General features: G+C 44.2%; 1 protein-coding gene across 1 annotated transcript in view; it reads right to left on the bottom strand.

The window, feature by feature from the left end:
- LOC128704305 (homeobox protein SIX3-like) overlaps positions 1-19,588 on the bottom strand; it is an 81,224-nt gene that overhangs the window by 43,649 nt on the left and 17,987 nt on the right. Inside the window, exon 2 of the mRNA XM_053799449.2 lies at positions 18,138-18,384. Coding sequence (XP_053655424.1) covers positions 18,138-18,384 — 247 coding nt within the window. The remainder of the gene's footprint in view (positions 1-18,137; positions 18,385-19,588) is intronic.

The raw sequence follows: 19,588 nt of genomic DNA, 5'->3' as shown, positions 1-19,588 counted from the left end.
TGGGTTCCCTGAACGTTGTTGGAGTTCTGCGAGCCTTGCTGGGTTCCTTGAACCTTTTTGGGGTTCTGTGAGCCTTGCTGGGTTCCCTGAACCTTGCTGGGGTTCTGTGAGACTTGCTGGGTTCCCTGAACCTTGTTGGAGTTCTGTGAGCCTTGCTGGGTTCCTTGAACCTTGTTGGGGTTCTGTGAGCCTTGCTGGGTTTCCTGAACCTTGCTGGGGTTCTGTGAGACTTGCTGGGTTCCCTGAACCTTGTTGGAGTTCTGTGAGCCTTGCTGGGTTCCTTGAACCTTGTTGGGGTTCTGTGAGCCTTGTTGGGGTTCTGTGAGCCTTGCTGGGTTCCCTGAGCCTTGCTGGGGTTCTGTGAGCCTTGCTGGGTTTCCTGAACCTTGTTGGGGTTCTGTGAGCCTTGCTGGGTTCCCTGAACCTTGTTGGGGTTCTGTGAGACTTGCTGGGTTCCCTGAACCTTGTTGGGGTTCTGTGAGCCTTGATGGGTTCCCTGAACCTTGCTGGGGTTCCCTGAACCTTGTTCGGGTTCTGTGAGCCTTGCTGGGTTCCCTGAACCTTGTTGGGTTCTGTGAGCCTTGCTGGGTTCCCTGAACCTTGTTGGGGTTCTGTGAGCCTTGCTGGGTTCCCTGAACCTTGTTGGGGATCTGTGAGCCTTGCTGGGTTCCCTGAACCTTGCTGGAGTTCTCTGAACCCTGCAGAGGTTCCCTTAACCTTGTTGGGGTTCCCTCAACCTTGTTGGGGTTCCCTGAAACTTATTGGGGTTCCCTGAACCTTGCTGGGGTTCCGTAAAGCTTCCTGAGATTCCCTGAACCCTGCTGGGTTTCCGTGAAGCTTCTTGGGGTTCCCTGAGCTTTCCATGGTTTCGTAAACTATGTTGGGGTTAGGATGCTGCGGTTGTTGTGAAGGCAATGGGGGGTTACAAGGGTGGGGTTGGTAGTGGAGTTACAAGAGTGAGGTTGGTAGTGTTACAAGGGTGGGGTTGGCAGTGGTGTTACAAGGGTGGGGTTGGCAGTGGTATTACAAGGGTGGAGTTGGTAGTGGGGTTACAAGGGTGGGGTTGGTAGTGGAGTTACAAGAGTGAGGTTGGTAGTGTTACAAGGGTGGGGTTGGTAGTGGAGTTACAAGAGTGAGGTTGGTAGTGTTACAAGGGTGGGGTTGGCAGTGGTGTTACAAGGGTGGGGTTGGCAGTGGTATTACAAGGGTGGAGTTGATAGTGGGGCTACAAGGGTGGGGTTGGTAGTGGAGTTACAAGAGTGAGGTTGGTAGTGTTACAAGGGTGGGGTTACAAGGTTGGGGTTGGTAGTGAGGTCACAAGAGTGAGGGTGGTAGTGTTTCAAAGGTGGGGTTGGCAGTGGTGTTACAAGTGTGGGGTTGGCAGTGGGGTTACAAGTGTGGGGTTGGCAGTGGTGTTACAAGGGTGGGGTTGGTAGTGGGGTTACAAGGGTGGGGCCGGCAGTGGTGTTACAAGGGTGGGGTTGGTAGTGGGGTTACAAAGGTGAGGTTGGCAGTGGTATTACAAGAGTGAGGTTGGCAGTGGTGTTACAAGGGTGGGTTACAAAGGTGGGGTTGGCAGTGGTGTTACAAAGATGGGATTGGCAGTGGTATTACAAGGGTGGGGTTGGTAGTGGGGTTACAAGTGTGGGGTTGGCAGTGGTGTTACAAGGGTGGAGTTGGTAGTGGGGTTACAAGGGTGGGGTTGGCAGTGGTGTTACAAGGGTGGAGTTGGTAGTGGGGTTACAAAGGTGGGGTTGGCAGTGGTGTTACAAGGGTGGGGTTGGCAGTGGTGTTACAAGAGTGGGGTTGGCAGTGGTGTTACAAGGGTGGAGTTGGCAGTGTTGTTACAAAGGTGGGGTTGGCAGTGGTGTTACAAGGGTGGGGTTGGCAGTGGTATTACAAGGGTGGAGTTGGTAGTGGGGTTACAAGGGTGGAGTTGGTAGTGGTGTTACAAGTGTGGAGTGGTAGTGTTACAAAGGTGGGGTTGGCAGTGGTGTTACAAGGGTGGGGTTGGCAGTGGTGTTACAAGGGTGGAGTTGGCAGTGGTGTTACAAGTGTGGAGTGGTAGTGTTACAAAGGTGGGGTTGGCAGTGGTGTTACAAGGGTGGGATTGGTTTTGGGGTTACAAAGGTGGGGTTGGCAGTGGTGTTTCAAAGGTGGGGTTGGCAGTGGTGTTACAAGGGTGGGGTTGGCAGTGGTGTTACAATGGTGGGGTTGGTTGTGGGGTTACAAAGGTGGGGTTGGCAGTGGTGTTACAAGGGTGGGGTTGGTAGTGGGGTTACAAGCTTAGGGTTGGTAGTGGGGTTACAAAGGTGGGGTTGGCAGTGGTGTTACAAGGGTGGGGTTGTAGTGGGGTTACAAAGGTGGGGTTGGCAGTGGTGTTACAAGGGTGGGGTTGGTAGTGGGGTTACAAGCTTAAGGTTGGTAGTAGGGTTACAAAGGTGGGGTTGGCAGTGGTGTTACAAGGGTGGGGTTGGTAGTGGGGTTACAAAGGTGGGGTTGGCAGTGGTGTTACAAGGGTGGGGTTGGTAGTGGGGTTACAAGCTTAAGGTTGGTAGTGGGGTTACAAAGGTGGGGTTGGCAGTGGTGTTACAAGGGTGGGGTTAGTAGTGGGGTTACAAACTTAAGGTTGGTAGTGGGGTTACAAAGGTGGGGTTGGCAGTGGTGTTACAAGGGTGGGGTTGGTAGTGGGGTTACAAAGGTGGGGTTGGAAGTGGTGTTACAAGGGTGGGATTGGTAGTGGAGTTACAAGCTTAAGGTTGGTAGTGGGGTTACAAAGGTGGGGTTGGCAGTGGTGTTACAAGGGTGGGATTGGTAGTGGTGTTACAAGCTTAAGGTTGGTAGTGGGGTTACAAAGGTGGGGTTGGCAGTGGTGTTACAAGGGTGGGGTTGGTAGTGGTGTTACAAGCTTAAGGTTGGTAGTGGGGTTACAAAGGTGGGGTTGGCAGTGGTGTTACAAGGGTGGGGTTGTAGTGGGGTTACAAGCTTAGGGTTGGTAGTAGGGTTACAAAGGTGGGGTTGGCAGTGGTGTTACAAGGGTGGGGTTGGTAGTGGGGTTACAAAGGTGGGGTTGGCAGTGGTGTTACAAGGGTGGGGTTGGTAGTGGGGTTACAAGCTTAAGGTTGGTAGTGGGGTTACAAAGGTGGGGTTGGCAGTGGTGTTACAAGGGTGGGGTTAGTAGTGGGGTTCCAAGCTTAAGGTTGGTAGTGGGGTTACAAAGGTGGGGTTGGCAGTGGTGTTACAAGGGTGGGGTTGGTAGTGGGGTTACAAGCTTAAGGTTGGTAGTGGGGTTACAAAGGTGGGGTTGGCAGTGGTGTTACAAGAGTGGGGTTGGTAGTGGTATTACAAAGGTTGGGTTGGCAGTCGGGTTACAAGGGTGGGGTTAGTGGGGTTAAAGTGGGGTTGGAGGGGAAGAGAATGTTACACAACACATTAATAATGAAAAAGCAACATGGTGGGTGGTCTAATGTCTCCCCCTCCTTTCCCCTCCCCTCCCCTCCCCTCTCCCTCATTCCCCTCCCCTCCCCTCTCCCTCATTCCCCTCCCCTCCCCTCTCCCTCATTCCCCTCCCCTCACCTTCGCTCCTCCTCCCCTCACCGTCGCTCCTCTTCCCTCTCCCTCTCTTCTTCGTCGTCCTGCATTTCCTCTCACTCTCCCTTCTCACCTTTTCTTTTATCTCCATTATCCCCCTTGCCTCGGATCTCCCTGTTCCACAAAGAGAGAGAGAGAGAGAGAGAGAGAGAGAGAGAGAGAGAGAGAGAATGCTGGCCCACAGACGGCTTCAACTTCATCCTGTTCCCTACTTGTATGTTTCATAACAACAAAATGCTTTCACATGAGCTGATGTAGGTAACAGCTCTTAGCTTGTCAATAAAGTTAGGACTCCTTAATTTGTATATAGCTTGTCAATAAAGCTAGGGATCCTTAACCTAACCTTATCAAACCCATGGTCCTGGTCCTACCCCCCTACCCTCACTCCACCAATCACAGACCAGGTTACAAGAAAAGTCTCGCAGAGGAGCCAATCGTGGGTCATGTCTCTTGTTCATCCCGCAACCCGGAAAACCCCTTCTAAAACCAGCACAATCCCTCCAAAACCAGCATAACTCCCCTCGGAAACTAGCACAAACCCTCTGCAAATCCTTCACAACCCCCATAACCATCCCAGAACTTCCACAAGACTCACAATCCTCCCAAAACCCTCCGAAAGTTCCCATAACCCCACCAAAACCTCTGTAGCTTCTCCAAGAAGCTACAAGAACTGTCTTCCGTTCCCCACAGTAATGATCAACTCACAAAAACATGTGTGATTCACCCTTCTTGAATTACCACCTCTACCACCACCACCGTCCCTCCACCACCATTCCTCACCTCGACCATCATCATCATCACCGTCCCTCCACCACCGTCCCTCCACCACCATTCCTCACCTCGACCATCATCATCACCGTCCCTCCACCACCATCACCACCGTCCATCCACCACCATTCCTCACTTCGACCATTATCATCACCGTCCCTCCACCACCATCACCACCGTCCCTTCACCACCATTCCTCACCTCGACCATCATCACCACCGTCCCTCCACCACCTCTACCACCACCATCACCACCGTCCCTCCACCACCTCTACCACCACCATCACCACCGTCCCTCCACCACCATTCCTTCACCTCGACCACCATCACCACCGTTCCTCCACCTCGACCACCATCATCATCATCACCACCGTCCCTCCCACCACCACTCCTCCACCTCGACCACCATCACTATCATCACCACCGTCCCTCCACCACCTCTACCACCACCATCATCATCACCACCATCCCTCCACCACAATTCCTCCACCACTACCATCCCTTCAACATCATAAAAACTCCATCACCTGCACCAATTAGGTGTTGTGTGTGTACTCACTTATTTGTACTCTCCTATTTGTGGTTGCAGGCGTCGATTCGCTGCTCCTGGTCCCACCTCTTAACTGGTCGATACTAGATCCAAAGCTCTGAGCCCTGTCATACCTCTCCTTAAAGCTATGGATCCTTCCTCAATATATGGATCCTGTGTATGTGGATGTGTGTATTTAAATTTGCAGCGGCTGCATCACTACAAACACACACACACACACACACACACACACACACACACACACACACACACACACACACACACACACACACACACACACACACACACACACACACACACACACACACACACACACACACACACACAAAATAACCACTATTACCATTTTCTTCGTGTATCATTATATGAAAGTGAGGCGGTAAACCCGTGTGGGTCATTCTGCTAGAGGAACAATTCATCACAAAACAACAAAGCATTAAAGAACACCACAATCTATGGCTAAAGAACACAAACTATTCAAAAACACCACAAATCATCCCAAAAACACCACAAATCATCCCAATAACACTGTAAATCATCCCAAAAACACCACAAATCACCCCAAAAACACCACAAATCATCCCAAAAACACTAAATCATCCCAATAACACTGTAAATCATCCCAAAAACACCACAAATCATCCCAAAAACACCACAAATCCCAAAAACACTGTAAATCATCCCAAAAACACTAAATCATCCCAAAAACACCACAAATCATCCCAATAACACTGTAAATCATCCCAAAAACACTGTAAATCATCCCAAAAACACCACAAATCATCCCAAAAACACTGCAAATCATCCCAAAAACACCACAAATCATCCCAAAAACACCACAAATCATCCCAAAAACACTGCAAATCATCTCAAAAACACTACAAATCATCCCAAAAACACTGCAAATCATCCCAAAAACACCACAAATCATCCCAAAAACACTGCAAATCATCTCAAAAACACTGCAAATCATCTCAAAAACACTACAAATCATCCCAAAAACACTGCAAATCATCTCAAAAACACTACAAATCATCCCAAGAGCACCACAAATCATCCCGAAAACACTGCAAATTCCCAAAAAACACCACAAATCAAAAACACCACAAATCTCCCAAAAACACACTCACAAATCATCCCAAAAACACTGCAAATCATCTCAAAACACTACAAATCATCCCAAAAACACTGCAAATCATCTCAAAAACTACACATCCCAAAAACACCAATCATCCCAAGAGCACCACAAATCATCCCGAAAACACTCCCAAAAACACCACAAATCATCCCAAAAACACCACAAATCATCCCAAAAACACCACAAATCATCCCAAAAACACCACAAATCATCCCAAAAACACCACAAATCATCCCAAAAACACCACAAATCATCCCAAAAACACCACAAATCATCTCAAAAACACCACAAATCATCCCAAAAACACCACAAATCATCCCAAAAACACTGCAAATATCGTAAGGGTTCTTGAATGGAGATATCACAGGTTGAAAGTAGACACACTTGTAGGATGGTAGATATATTGTCAGACTGAGATGGGAGATGGAGCCCAGTGCCTAGCCTGTTCACGCCTGTATGGTCTGCCGCCGAGTGAGAGCGGGACAAAGGGATCACTGCACATGTGTATCCCGTGACGTCACACAAAGCCACAGGCCTACAAGGGGTCTCGTATCTAAAGCACATGGATGGTACTACTATGCTATGCTATATAATACTGGGAATACAGGGATCAGCAACTATGCTGACAGCTCGGTCATGTTACGTATGTCGTCCCGACATACACTACTATCTATAGGCTGAACAGGCAGGTGGATCTGGGCTGATTCTATACAATAACAAATTCATATATAACTTAGAACTAATGGATGGTATCATAATGGATATTACATAATGGGTGTTAACGTAATGCATTACAAACTATAAGAACAAATCATTATACAATATGGATGGAATTGATCGATCGATCTGTATTCATGCACTCTACGGATTCTGAGGAAGAATAATTATATACAAAGAAGTGTTTAACAGAAAGGCAGATTCGGTGCACTCAAATCTAGACTGTTAATTCTCAGAATACGGAGGGAACGTGAACACGAAAATTTCTGACAAACTGATCAGCTAATAATAAAACACACAATTGACAAATTCATTCATCTCGGACATCTAATTATACAGACTATGTACATTTAAACCCAATTCTGCGAGGGTTAGGTTTACATATGCAGAATGGTTATCATCTCTGGGAGGGTCGAATTCCTCTGCAATGGCTAACACATGCCTTGACTGAGAGAGATCTGAAGGAATATCTACAAAAGATACTTGCGGGTTTCTCATTACTTGTCGAGTACGCAAGGAGTAACGACATTCAGGTTGAGTATCTGACTGAGTATCTGAGGTAGAGAGTACAGGATCAGGAGGATTGTCAGAGTCTGTCTCATTAGTCTGGGTAGCAATATCCTCAACATCGCATACTAATTTCATATGATCTAAATGCGATTCTTTGTATTTGCCAGTACTAATTTCTCTAACCTTATACTTATTTCCAGTGATATGTTCTACTACTCGATAAGGTCCGACAAACTTTTGATCAAGCTTTGGCATTGCAGACGTTTTGTTAAAGTTAATCAGCATAACTCTCGAACCTACTTTGATTTTAGATGGCTTTGCTCGAGTGTTTGCGACTCTTGTAAATTCTGCTGTTGATTTATGAAGTGTTTCACGGATTCTTCTAAAAACACTTTGAGCTAAGCTGGTACGAGTTGCTACGAAATCATCAGGGTTGTAATTAGGTTTCGGAGTAGAATATAACAACTCATAGGGTAAACGCTTGTCTACACCATACAATGCATAATGTGGAGTATCACCTATGGAAGCATTGTAAGCAGAATTTATGGCACACTGGACATCTGGTATAACTTCATCCCAAGTTTCACTATTGGGGTTGATAGTGGCTCTCAGAACATCAAGTACTTTCTTATTTGTTCTTTCGGCTAACCCATTGCTGGCAGGATGATGAGGAACAATGGTGGATTTAGAGATCTTGTATAAAGTACACAAATTTTCAAGAATCTCATTACAGAATTCACCTCCATTATCTGTTACTAAGGACTTTGGGGTGGTATGCCTGCAGATAATGCGTTCTTTAAACGCTCTAGCTACTGTCTCTGCAGTCTTATCTGCAATAGGAACTAGCTCACAATATCTGGTGAAATGGTCTACCATAACACACAGATGTTTGTTGCCTTGGAGGGAACATTTAAAATTAGTTAACAAATCAAGGGCAACTCTTTCCCACGGTTCGCTAGTGGTTGGGTACACTTGGATTGGGTTAGGACCATTGACATTTCCTTTATGCTGCATACAGACACTACATTTCTTAACATACTCGGAAATGTCAGTTGCCATACGTGGCCAAAAGTATTTCATTCTGGCTTGTTTCACAGAACGATCCATACCAGGGTGTGCAACACCTGGTGCATCATGAACTAGCTGTAGAGCTACGTTCACTAGTGACTGTGGAATTACTAACTGGTAAACTCTTCTGCTTGGAGTACCCAACTCGGCTGTTCGATACAGTAATTCCTGACTCATTACAAAGTCACTAATGGGTGCTGGTGGCTTTACAGCAAGAATGAGATCTTCCTGGAGAAGGAATCGAATCACACCAGACCACATGGGATCTATTCTTTGTGCAGTTTTGACATCCTCGACAGTAAATGGAGGATCTGCAGTAACTACACTAACGTGTCGCGATAAAGCATCTGCGACTACATTTGACTTGCCAGGTAAATGTTCAAAAGTGGGATTGAACTCTTGGATAGTCAAGGACCATCTGGCTAACCTTCCAGTAGGCTGTTTGTTCTGGAATAAAGGTATCAGTGGCGCATGATCTGTCAAGACATGAACAGGGTACTGGTAAATGATGTCTCGGAAGTGCTTTAAAGACCACACTATTGCTAAAGCTTCTTGCTCCGTTACTGTATAATTACGTTCAGCCTTCGTAAGGACTCGGCTAGCAAATGCAACTGCGTTGTACTTGCTATCAGTCTTCTGAGCTAGTACGGCACCTATGCCAATGGAACTAGCATCAGTTGTCAGATAGAAGGGCTTAGAAAAATCTGGGAATTTCAAAATGGGAGCAGATGTTAGCTTTTCTTTTAGAGTTTGGAATGCTGTTTCTTGACGGAAGGTCCAACTAAAAGGAGCATCTTTCTTAAGCAACTCAGTTAGAGGAGCAGCTATGGAAGAAAAATTAGCAATGAAAGATCTATAAAAACCTGCTAAGCCCACAAAGGATCTTACGGCATCAGCGGTTTTGGGAGTTGGAAAATTTAGTACTGCTGTTACTTTACTTTGGTCAGTCGTAACCCCTCTAGGAGTGACTACGTGACCAAGAAACTTAATTTCTGATCTGAAAAATTGGCATTTAGACAGTTTGATCTTTAAATTTGCTTCTTCAAGCTTTCCAAGTACTGTATCAAGTCTTTTCAGATGTGTGTCCACGTCTTCGGACATGACGATTACGTCGTCTAAGTACACCATAAGTGCTTTACCTATCAGACCTCTAAAGATATTGGTCATGAGTCTAGAGAACGTGATAGGAGACGATCGTAATCCAAACGCCATACGGAGGAAATGATAATGACCTGTGGGAGTGGAGAAAGCTGTTAACTCTTGGCTGTCCTCGTGAAGAGGGACTTGCCAAAACCCTTGTAACAAGTCTAGGGTCGAGAAGACTTTGTTATCTCCGATATTGCGTAAAAGGTCACCTAGTACAGGAAGTGGGAAACGATCTGGAATGGTTTTCGCGTTTAACTTCCTAAAGTCAATCACCGGGCGCCAAGTGCCATCCTTCTTAGGCACTAGGATCAAGGGCGCATTCCAGGGTGAATTGCTATGTGCAATAACTCCATCATTGAGCATTTGATTGATCAGTTCCTCTGCGACAGCAACTTGTGAATGAGGCATTCTGTACGCAGGTATGTAAATAGGTCTAGTACCAGGTTCAAGTGGAATACGATGGGACAATAAGTTCGTTATACCCATCTTCTCACCTGGTAAGGCAATAGCTTTACGACGTTTGTTCAACAGAGTCAACAAACGCTTGACTTCGTCTGGGAAGTCAGTAGGAGCTAAGTCTTTCTCCTCAACTGGTGAAACAGATTGATCCGGAGAAGTGGATGAGGTCTCCCCGGTAGAAATAGCACCGACCCACTGGTCAGGTGACACGTCATCCTGTACTTGAACAGGGTAAGGATAGTGAACTAGGTCAACGAGGTTGGTATTTGCTCTGAGACGAACACTGTGACCCAAAGTGTTAGCAAGGAGTAAATGGATCTTACTGTCTCTTACAATGTGTAAGGAAGGTTCAACAAATAAACCTTTGACCTTGCAGGAATCACTGTCAACTAGGACGGTATCACCATCTGGAACATTAGGAACAACAACAGACACTCTAGTGAGAGCACTAGCCGCAACAGAGACGTCTTTCTGCAAACGGCATGTGACATCAACAAGAGATGGCATTACTAGTTCCAAGTAATCGTTTTCTGACAAGGCATCCCCTGTGGAGAAACTACTACTCGAACTAGCAGTCATTGCAGGGATAGGCTGTGCACTCAAGGCAGTCTGAGTGTCCTCGGACACTTGAGGCAACGGAACACTATCCTGCAAGTCTGAAGGTATAGGTGGAACACTAATGGGAGTGACAGAATTACCAGTGCCTGACCGCTTGGGTACGCTACTGGAAATTGCATTGGCTTGTAAGGACTTAATGCGTACATCATACTCTGCAGCAGTATGACAGATTTCTGATCCAAGCTGGTAACCCCAGAATGGAACGATTAAGTCATCTATTTGGGCATGCCATCGGTACGGGTCGAGCACAATGCGTAAGTCTCGCATGGAAGCAAATCCCAGAAGAAGGTCACCAGGGAAAGCAATCTGGTCGACAACAAGAAAAACAGCAGTAAAGTCTCTGCCTTGGATAGTAAAGGTGAGTGAAGTCTGACCTCGGACTCGCAGAAGAGAACCAGCTACTCCACCAAGGAAGGTTACAGTAGTTGGTTCAACGAGGAGGATACGTCGTAACCGCTTCTCTTTAAACAAGCTAGACCTAATGATATTAACTTGCGCACCAGAGTCCATGAACACATGAACGGGCGCATTATGGACAGAAGCTTGTACTAATGGACCAATCGTTGCATTAGAACTCATATGCAAACAGGAAGTTGAGTTATCATCGGAGAAAGCATCTTCTACTTCATCCCCAAATTCCTCTACGTCAGAGACGTGTGAAGCCACATCATCAGCAGGATTGTCATTCTCGAGACTGCTTAAGGCTTCAAAGGAATTGTGAACGGGGATGGCGTACTCATTATCACTTACCGTCACCATTGGGCGGTTTGACTGGGGCGCTCTAATTCCCCCGAATTGGAAGAATGAGCCTGGTTCTGATTAGACTGTGAACCACGACGTCTGTTTCCTCTCCTGGCTCTGCGGTTGGAACGGCCATGGAAAGATCTAGAGTACCGCATATTGTAGAGCGCATTGCACTCAGATGTATCATGTCCATGAATTCTATGATGAGTACAGTAGGGAAGATCTGACTGGTACTCATCATCAGTACGACGCTTCTTAGGGTAACTGTCATAACAATTACTAGCGATATGGCCACGGAAACCACAATTGTAGCAAATTATTTGACTGTGGTTACTGTACGTACTATGGGTGTTACGGGAATGATAGCTCTTAACACTTGCTTTGGATGATGAGCGTGAGTGATTGCGGTTGGGAGGTTTGGTAGTAGCACAAACTAAAGGAGGTACAGGATTGGACAAGGTGTTTGGCATAGACCTACGATAAGGGAAGGATCCCTCGGGACACAAATTTCGTACATGGATTAGAGCTTTAAGCGGTCCCATATTAGCATCTAGCGGACTTGAATTGTACACATACTTAGATGTCGGTGGCATTAGTTGTTTAACGACTCCAAAGGCAGCTAATCTGGCAAACCCATCAAGGGCTGGTTTATCACTATCGTTAAGATATCTTGAATTTCGGCCTGCTTTAACAAATGAGGACATTAGGTTATTGAGACGGAGAGCAAACTCCTCTAATGACTCTTCTGGTCTCGGGGCTGTGCAAACTAATTCTTTGAGAACAACGAACGGATCGGTTTCTCGCACTGGTTCAAGATAATTGCGAATTAACTGTTCATAATCTTGCCACCTGGTCAGATCTTGGAAGTCCTTCATACGAATTAATTTAAATACATTTGAGGCAGCTGAAGAACGGGCTAGACTCTCCTTTCCGATACTTATTAAAAGACTCTCAGAAGGGGGACCATCAACTGAAGCGTCAGCTCTGGCTCTAACTGCAGTAAACCAACCTTCAAGGTTGTCTGGGTCACCATTGAATAATGGCATAGCATCATACGGATCACGAGTGAAGTTACGCAGGCCAGAAGTCTGAGTATGTCTATCGTTTGATACGGAGTTACTCGAATTTTGGGCTGACACATTAATGGTTGTACTAGCAGCAAGTGCTGAGGCATCGCTAGAGAAAACTTGAGACATGTTTGCCAAATGTAAAAACTAGAATTTAGAGAACAAAGAAAATGATAACTGAGGAACACACAACACAGTGAACTTAAATGGAAGAAAATGCTTAACTATTCTGCATAAGTAATTAAAAATTGACAAGTTACACAGTAAGCAAAGAACTCACACAAGAAAAAAAAAATATGCAACTTAACAAACACTGAAAATCAAGAGAACTTGTACTTTGCTCAAATCTAATATGCTCAACTTTTACTTTAAATTGAATAAATGGCACAGTGAGTTGTCTTTACTTTCAATGCAACAAGGAAAATACACAATAAAATAATAAAATGGACTCAATAAACTTGTGCAAAAATTAAAACAAACACACAATTCACTGAAATAAAAAAAAAATAAAATGACAGACAGAATAAAATACTATGCACAGAACAGAGCATAAGAAACTGCACTGTAAGAAACTGTATTGCACAACACTGCATAAAATTTTCTGCAAGAAAAACTTTAATAGCAACACAATATTTGCACAAGAATTATTGCAAAATGAGTCAATGTGCAATAATAAAAATTATAACACACAAGAAAAGAAATATATCAAGGAATGAACACTTTAACTCTTAACTGCACTTAAACAACAAGCAAAAGAACAATTTACTTTAAAAGGAGAACTTAAAAATTGCACTAAGAGTGAATTTGTTCAATAAAATATGAAAAAAAAAATAATAGGTGCTAAAACACACAACAAAAAGAAATACAACACTTACAGTGATGCAGAACACAACACATCAACATAAACTCAGTACTAGAATTTTCTTGCAATGAAACTTGATGTGTTTTTAAAAAATTTTGTAAACAGATTTCTTGCTGGGCTTTAAAAATGGCACTATTGTCTGTGGAAATAAGACAAATTAAACACTGGCTGAATAAAGGAATATGAACACAAGAATGTTCAACACACAGGGAACAAAAATAAATACACAAATGCTAGGAAGAAAAAAAAATAACAGACAACACTGAGTTGTGATGCAGAATATGAGGTGAAAAATTTACTGAGTTACTTCACTGGAATACTGAGAACTCTAGATTCTGAAGTTTAAACACAAGTTCTATATTGCTCATATGTTGCACACACAACAAAGGAAACACTAAGTACTTACTTCAAGTGTATAAAAAGTTACACAACACAACAGATATAAAATAATGCACGAAAATTAACACTGAATTAAGGAGATTAAAGAAATTTATGCAATCAGTACATGATAAACACTGAGTCTGATCAAGAGTTACTGAATGTCACTAAGAGAAAAATTCACTGGGAACACAAAAGAAATGTCTCAACACTCGCAAATGTCTCTAAAAAAAATATTATCGCTGTAACACTTGAAGAATGAGATTGATGGATTGTTTATATCGTCTTGCTGCTGTCCTCTGCACAGATGATCGTAGAATTGCGCTTAAATCGGCGAGAGACAACACACAGGAGGCTTTTAAAGATGGCGCGCCACTCTCTAGCTCTTGACCCCCTATGTGGTCCTTAAAATATGGTGCTACAACCCTTAGCAGTGCACCAAAACACTGATGAGGTAGGTGAGTTGTAATGGCCGACTGTAGTTGGGTTTGTGGGTAATGGCTGAGCGAGGCGTCTGAGACCGGCAATGGTGCGACACACGTGATCGTGAGTGGCTGGGCTTATGGGTTGAACGTCGTAAGCCTCACTGAGAAAACCCACACTGCCGCGAAGATAATTCTAAGCCGGCTGGCTTAGGAGAAACCCACGAAATACTACAACACCACAAGGATGAGAAGGAGCACTCAGAATGCTTGGAACTTGAATCACAAGCGATGAAGACTAGTCACGTGGCTTGCCTGAGTACTGGGGTAAGACACCTGGGTTAGTTGCTAGCTGGCTTATCTTAACCCTTCACACAGAATAGCTTGATAACTTCACACGATGAGCACAGCAGGGGTGGAAGCTGGCTTGGCAGGCAAAATAATTGGATGGAGTAGGCTAGGCTGGACTGGACTCGGGTGTTCTGACTCCCCCACCACAGACTGGAAGCTGGCTTATTTTGCAAACTCGGGTCAACCCCTCGGGAGTAATGCAAAAAAGCAGGAAACACTAATACAAAGAGACTGACCAGTGAATAATGTAGAAGCTGGTAGAGTAGCTGGCTTGAGGTAGCTGGCTGGGTGAATCTCGGTAGTCGGTAGGCCTACTGGTCACACGAAATGGCCGTCTTGCTGGTCGACAACTTTATCTCCAGAAATCGCTGTAATCGTCAGAATTACAGGCCCTCCGCTGTCACCATTTATCGTACGGGTTCTTGAATGGAGATATCGTAGGATAAGGTAGACACACTTGTAGGATGGTAGGTGTATTGTCAGACTGAGATGGGAGATGGAGCCCGGTTACCTAGCCTGTTCACGCCTGTATGGACTGCCGCCGAGTGAGGACGGGACAAAGGGATCACTGCCCATGTGTATGCCCATGACGTCACACCAAGCCAAAGGCCTACGAGGGATCTCGTGTCTAAAGCACATGGAGGATACTAATATGCTATGCTATATAATACAGGGAATACAGGGATCAGCAACTATGCTGACACAAATAATCTCAAAAACACTACAAATCATCCCAAGAGCACCACAAATCATCCCAAAACACTAAAATGCATTCCAAGGACACCACAAATCCCCCCAAGAATACCACAAATCATTCCAAGAACACCATAAATCATCCCAGAAAATCACAAATCATCCCAAGAACACCAGAAATAATCCCAGAACATCTCAAATCATCCCAAGAACACCACAAATCATCCCAAATCTTAAAACATCACAAATCCCCCTAAGAATACCACAAATCATCCCAAGATCACAAATCATCTCAAGAATAACACAAATCCGTCAAGAATACCAAGAATCATCCCAAAACACCAAAAAATCATTCCAAGAAATCGAATCCAGCTCACTCAAGCGACGACCTGACTTGACCTGACCTAATGGCAACCTTACTCCTCTTGACCTCATTTGACCCGTCCTTAGAAGGACGGGAATAGCCCTTGGTGCCCATGATGACCTTGGCCTCTCTAGAGGGCAGGGTGATCTATCAGTGCCTCTCTGACACTGACCTCATTTGACCCTTCAGTTGACGGTGACCTCCCAGTGCCTGTGACCTTGGTGTCACCTGACCTGATTCGACAGCGGGTATTTTGGTATCCTGGATATGGTCACGACCCACTGCTTGAAAGTTCTTCCTCACCACTACAATAACTGCTGTCCCTACACTAACTACAATAATCACCACCACCACTACAATAACTGCTGTCCCTACTATGAAAACGATCATCACCATTACAATAATTGCTGTCCCTACTACTACGATAACCATCACAACAAATACAATAACTGCTGTCCCTATTACTACTACAATAACTACCATCACCACTGCAATAACTTATGTCCCTACTATTACAATAATTATCAACCACTCACTCTTTTGAAGCGCTCCATTACCACTACAATAACCATCGCCTATACAATAATCACTACCACTGTAATTATCAGAAACGTTACAATAACACCACCACCACTATAACAATCACAATCATTACAATAACTATCGCCGCCACTAGATCATCCCGACCACATTAAAATACCACGCCTACAATAATTATCATCAATACAATCACAGCCCCATTAACAGAATCACCACAACATTAATACAATCACCGCCCTATTAAAACAATCACCGCTCTATTAATACAATCACTACTCCATTAATTCAATCACCGCCCCATCAATATAGTCGCCATACCAATACAATCACTACCCTTACATTCTTCACACTATCTCCCACCCTCCCAGTATTTCCCAAGCATCTCCCTGATATTATCCCACCCCAGGTCACGCCAGGTCGCGCTAGGTCACATGGACAGTCTCAGCCAATGATGTGAGGCGAAACAAGGGATGTGCGTCTGTCACACGGCACTTGTTCTGTCCATGTTGTGGTGACACAAACGGGGAGTGCCCTAGTAGCGACTAGCGAAGAGGCGTGGCCAGGAGCTGTGACTCGGCCCCTGTAACCACATGTGAGTATATATACACACACACTCACACGTTTCCCTGCTCGTAAGAGCGAAAATATACACTAGCTTTCCCATTCTAACATGACAATCCTAGCCTAACGTTACCTAATATAACTTAGCCATCTAAGATATCCTTCCTTAACCAAACTTAATCTGACAATAGCTACCCCTTCAGAACGCGACGTTCCCTAACTTATCCTAACAAACCTAACTTAATGTAGGCATCCTCGGCTGTGAACCACAAGTTATGATCAATTTGGTAACAACTTATCATGTTAGTTAAGACACATGTGCAACATCTGGATATCTTTATTGTAGACGTTTCGCCATCCAGTGGCTTTATCAATACAGATTCTAGGACATAATAGGAAGACAGTAGAACTATATACAAAAGATGAGGTAATCAGTCCCTCAGCCTTGGAGTTAGTGTTCACAGCATCGTGGTGGAGGAGAATCTGGAGCAAAGGCAAGAAGACTGGCGGTTATATAGGCGTCTTCCTATTATGTCCTAGAATCTGTATTGATAAAGCCACTGGATGGCGAAACGTCTACAATAAAGATATCCAGATGTTGCACATGTGTCTTAACTTTCATATTGTCGGTATTTTATACCTTTCTTGCACAACTTATCATGTTAGTGTTTATGTTAATATTAGTAGCGTTGATAACGAAATAATAAATCTTCCTTAGCTAGATCTGTTATAATCATGAGGAAGCGCTAAGCCCGTAGGGTTATACAGCGCCTGTGAAGGTAGGGGGATGGAAATGGAAGGTATTCAGGAATAATTCAGGGAGCTGGAGCACAGATCCAATTCCCTAGACCAAGAGCCCCTCACCAGCGTCAAGGAACCTCCCTTGAGGGGTCCCCAAGTGCTGTATAATTCCTACGGATTTAGCGTTTCCCCACAACAATAATAATAATATTACTGATCTGGGTGAATAACTTGATCTTCATTGAGATCTATCCACATTATTATTATTACAATCAAGGGGGAAGCGCTAAACCCGGAGGATTATACAGCGCCTGGGGGGGATGTGGAAGGCATTCAGGCTTAATTCGGGGAACTGGAGCATAGATCCAATTCCCTAAATCAAGAGCCCCTCACCAACATCAAGGAACCTTCCTTGAGGGGAGATCTATCCACAGCTAGAATACCCGACAATATCCTCATAAAGACCCCACGATACCCTCAGTAAGGTTCCACTATTAATATCCTCGCCAGGACCCACGATATCCTCATCACACTACTGAAGTCTCCCAGCTCATGTTAACACATTTCATTACCTCATGATGGTATATGACAGGAAAAACACACACCTTATTTGTAACTCTCATATAGAATAGTGTAGCAACACTGCTGGTGTTCCCACAATGTAACTAGCATACATAACTGTGTAACAGCACACCGTGGATGTTCCAACAATGTAACTGTAATATAGAATAATTAGAGCAGTACACCGTAATGTTCCCACCGTGGAACAATCATACAGGTCAGCACAGCACAGCCCACATGCGCTAAATTTTACACCAATTCAAAACCAGACCTGCGCTGGGTTACTCACGGTCTGGGCGCTGGGTTGCGGTCTCTCTGCCTGCGATTCTTGAACCAGTTGGACACCTGCGTGAGTGTGAGACCCGTCTGCTTGGCCAGGTTCCTCTTCTCGTCAGGAGTGGGATAGCGGTTCTGCTTGTAGCACTCCTTCAGCGCCAACCGTGACTTCTCCTTGAAGCAATATATGGTCTCTTCCCCGTCCCAGATGGTCTTGGGCAGCGGGTACTTCTTTCTGATGCGATACTTGTCCACCGCTCCTGTGGTGGATGGCTTAATTGTAATGAATTATATAAAATTATTGCAGAGAATATAGGTTCTCATATGACTTATGCGGCACGTCAGTTTCCGTGTCTTATAATATTTTATTCCCCCCCCCTAGAAGATAATAAGGGAAAAATAAACATGATATTAGGAGACACGGAAACTCACGCGCCTCTTAACACCTTTTAAAAATCACATTAACACATTTTCCTATCAATTACCACACAAAAACCACTGGAAAATCATCTGAATTTTCCACAAACAAAATACAAAAATGATAATGGTGGTTTCAATAATAAAATAGCATAATAACGATATACAGTACCTCGAATAATTTAATATATATTTCTGAAATGCTACAGCTTGCAAAATATCTCTACAAACATACAAGAATTTTTGTAATTAATTTTTAAAGGAGTGGATCGGTAAGCCAGCTGAAGGCCTCGGTCAGATGTCCAAAAGCTCCAGCGGCACACAAAACTGTCGAAAAGACTGATATATACACAACTCTCGGTGTACATGTTTATAAATTAAAATATATAACTCGGTGTATATGGTATACACTAAGATATACACAATCTCAAGGCGTATAAAAACTGATATATATATATATATATATATATATATATATATATATATATATATATATATATATATATATATATATATATATATATATATATATACTGAGATATACACTCCTCTTGGTGTATACAAACCAAGATATACAACCTCTCGGTGAATATAATGATATACGCACCTTTTGGTCTGTGACAAAGGTCAGAGAAAAAGCAAGACCACTGAAAACTGGGGATGAGCAGCTGACTGATATAATGAGCTGGAAATGTGTTCTCTTTTTAATGATTATTTATTGTCAGTCTTTACATAAGAAAACATACATGATACTCCAGCAGTTAATAATTATTCATGTCCTGGTGAAAACAAATTAAGGAATATTACTGTCACGAGGGACATGGTTATTAAACAAGTAGGTAAACTGAAACAAATAAATCCCCGGGCCCTGACGAATTGTTTTCAAGGGTACTTAAAGAATGCAAGTTGGAACTTAGCCACTAACGAGCGTGTTTCATGCGTCTATCCCAACTGGTGTGGTGCCAGAGATGGGGAAGATGGCTAATATAAATCCTATATTTAAATCACGGAACAAGTACGTTCCCTCAAATTACCATCCAATAAGCC

The sequence above is a fragment of the Cherax quadricarinatus genome, chromosome 84, assembly GCF_038502225.1.
Source record: "Cherax quadricarinatus isolate ZL_2023a chromosome 84, ASM3850222v1, whole genome shotgun sequence".
NCBI lineage: Eukaryota > Metazoa > Arthropoda > Malacostraca > Decapoda > Parastacidae > Cherax > Cherax quadricarinatus.
The sequence above is the reverse complement of the archived record's forward strand: the minus strand, read 5'-3'. Positions and strand labels throughout refer to the sequence as shown.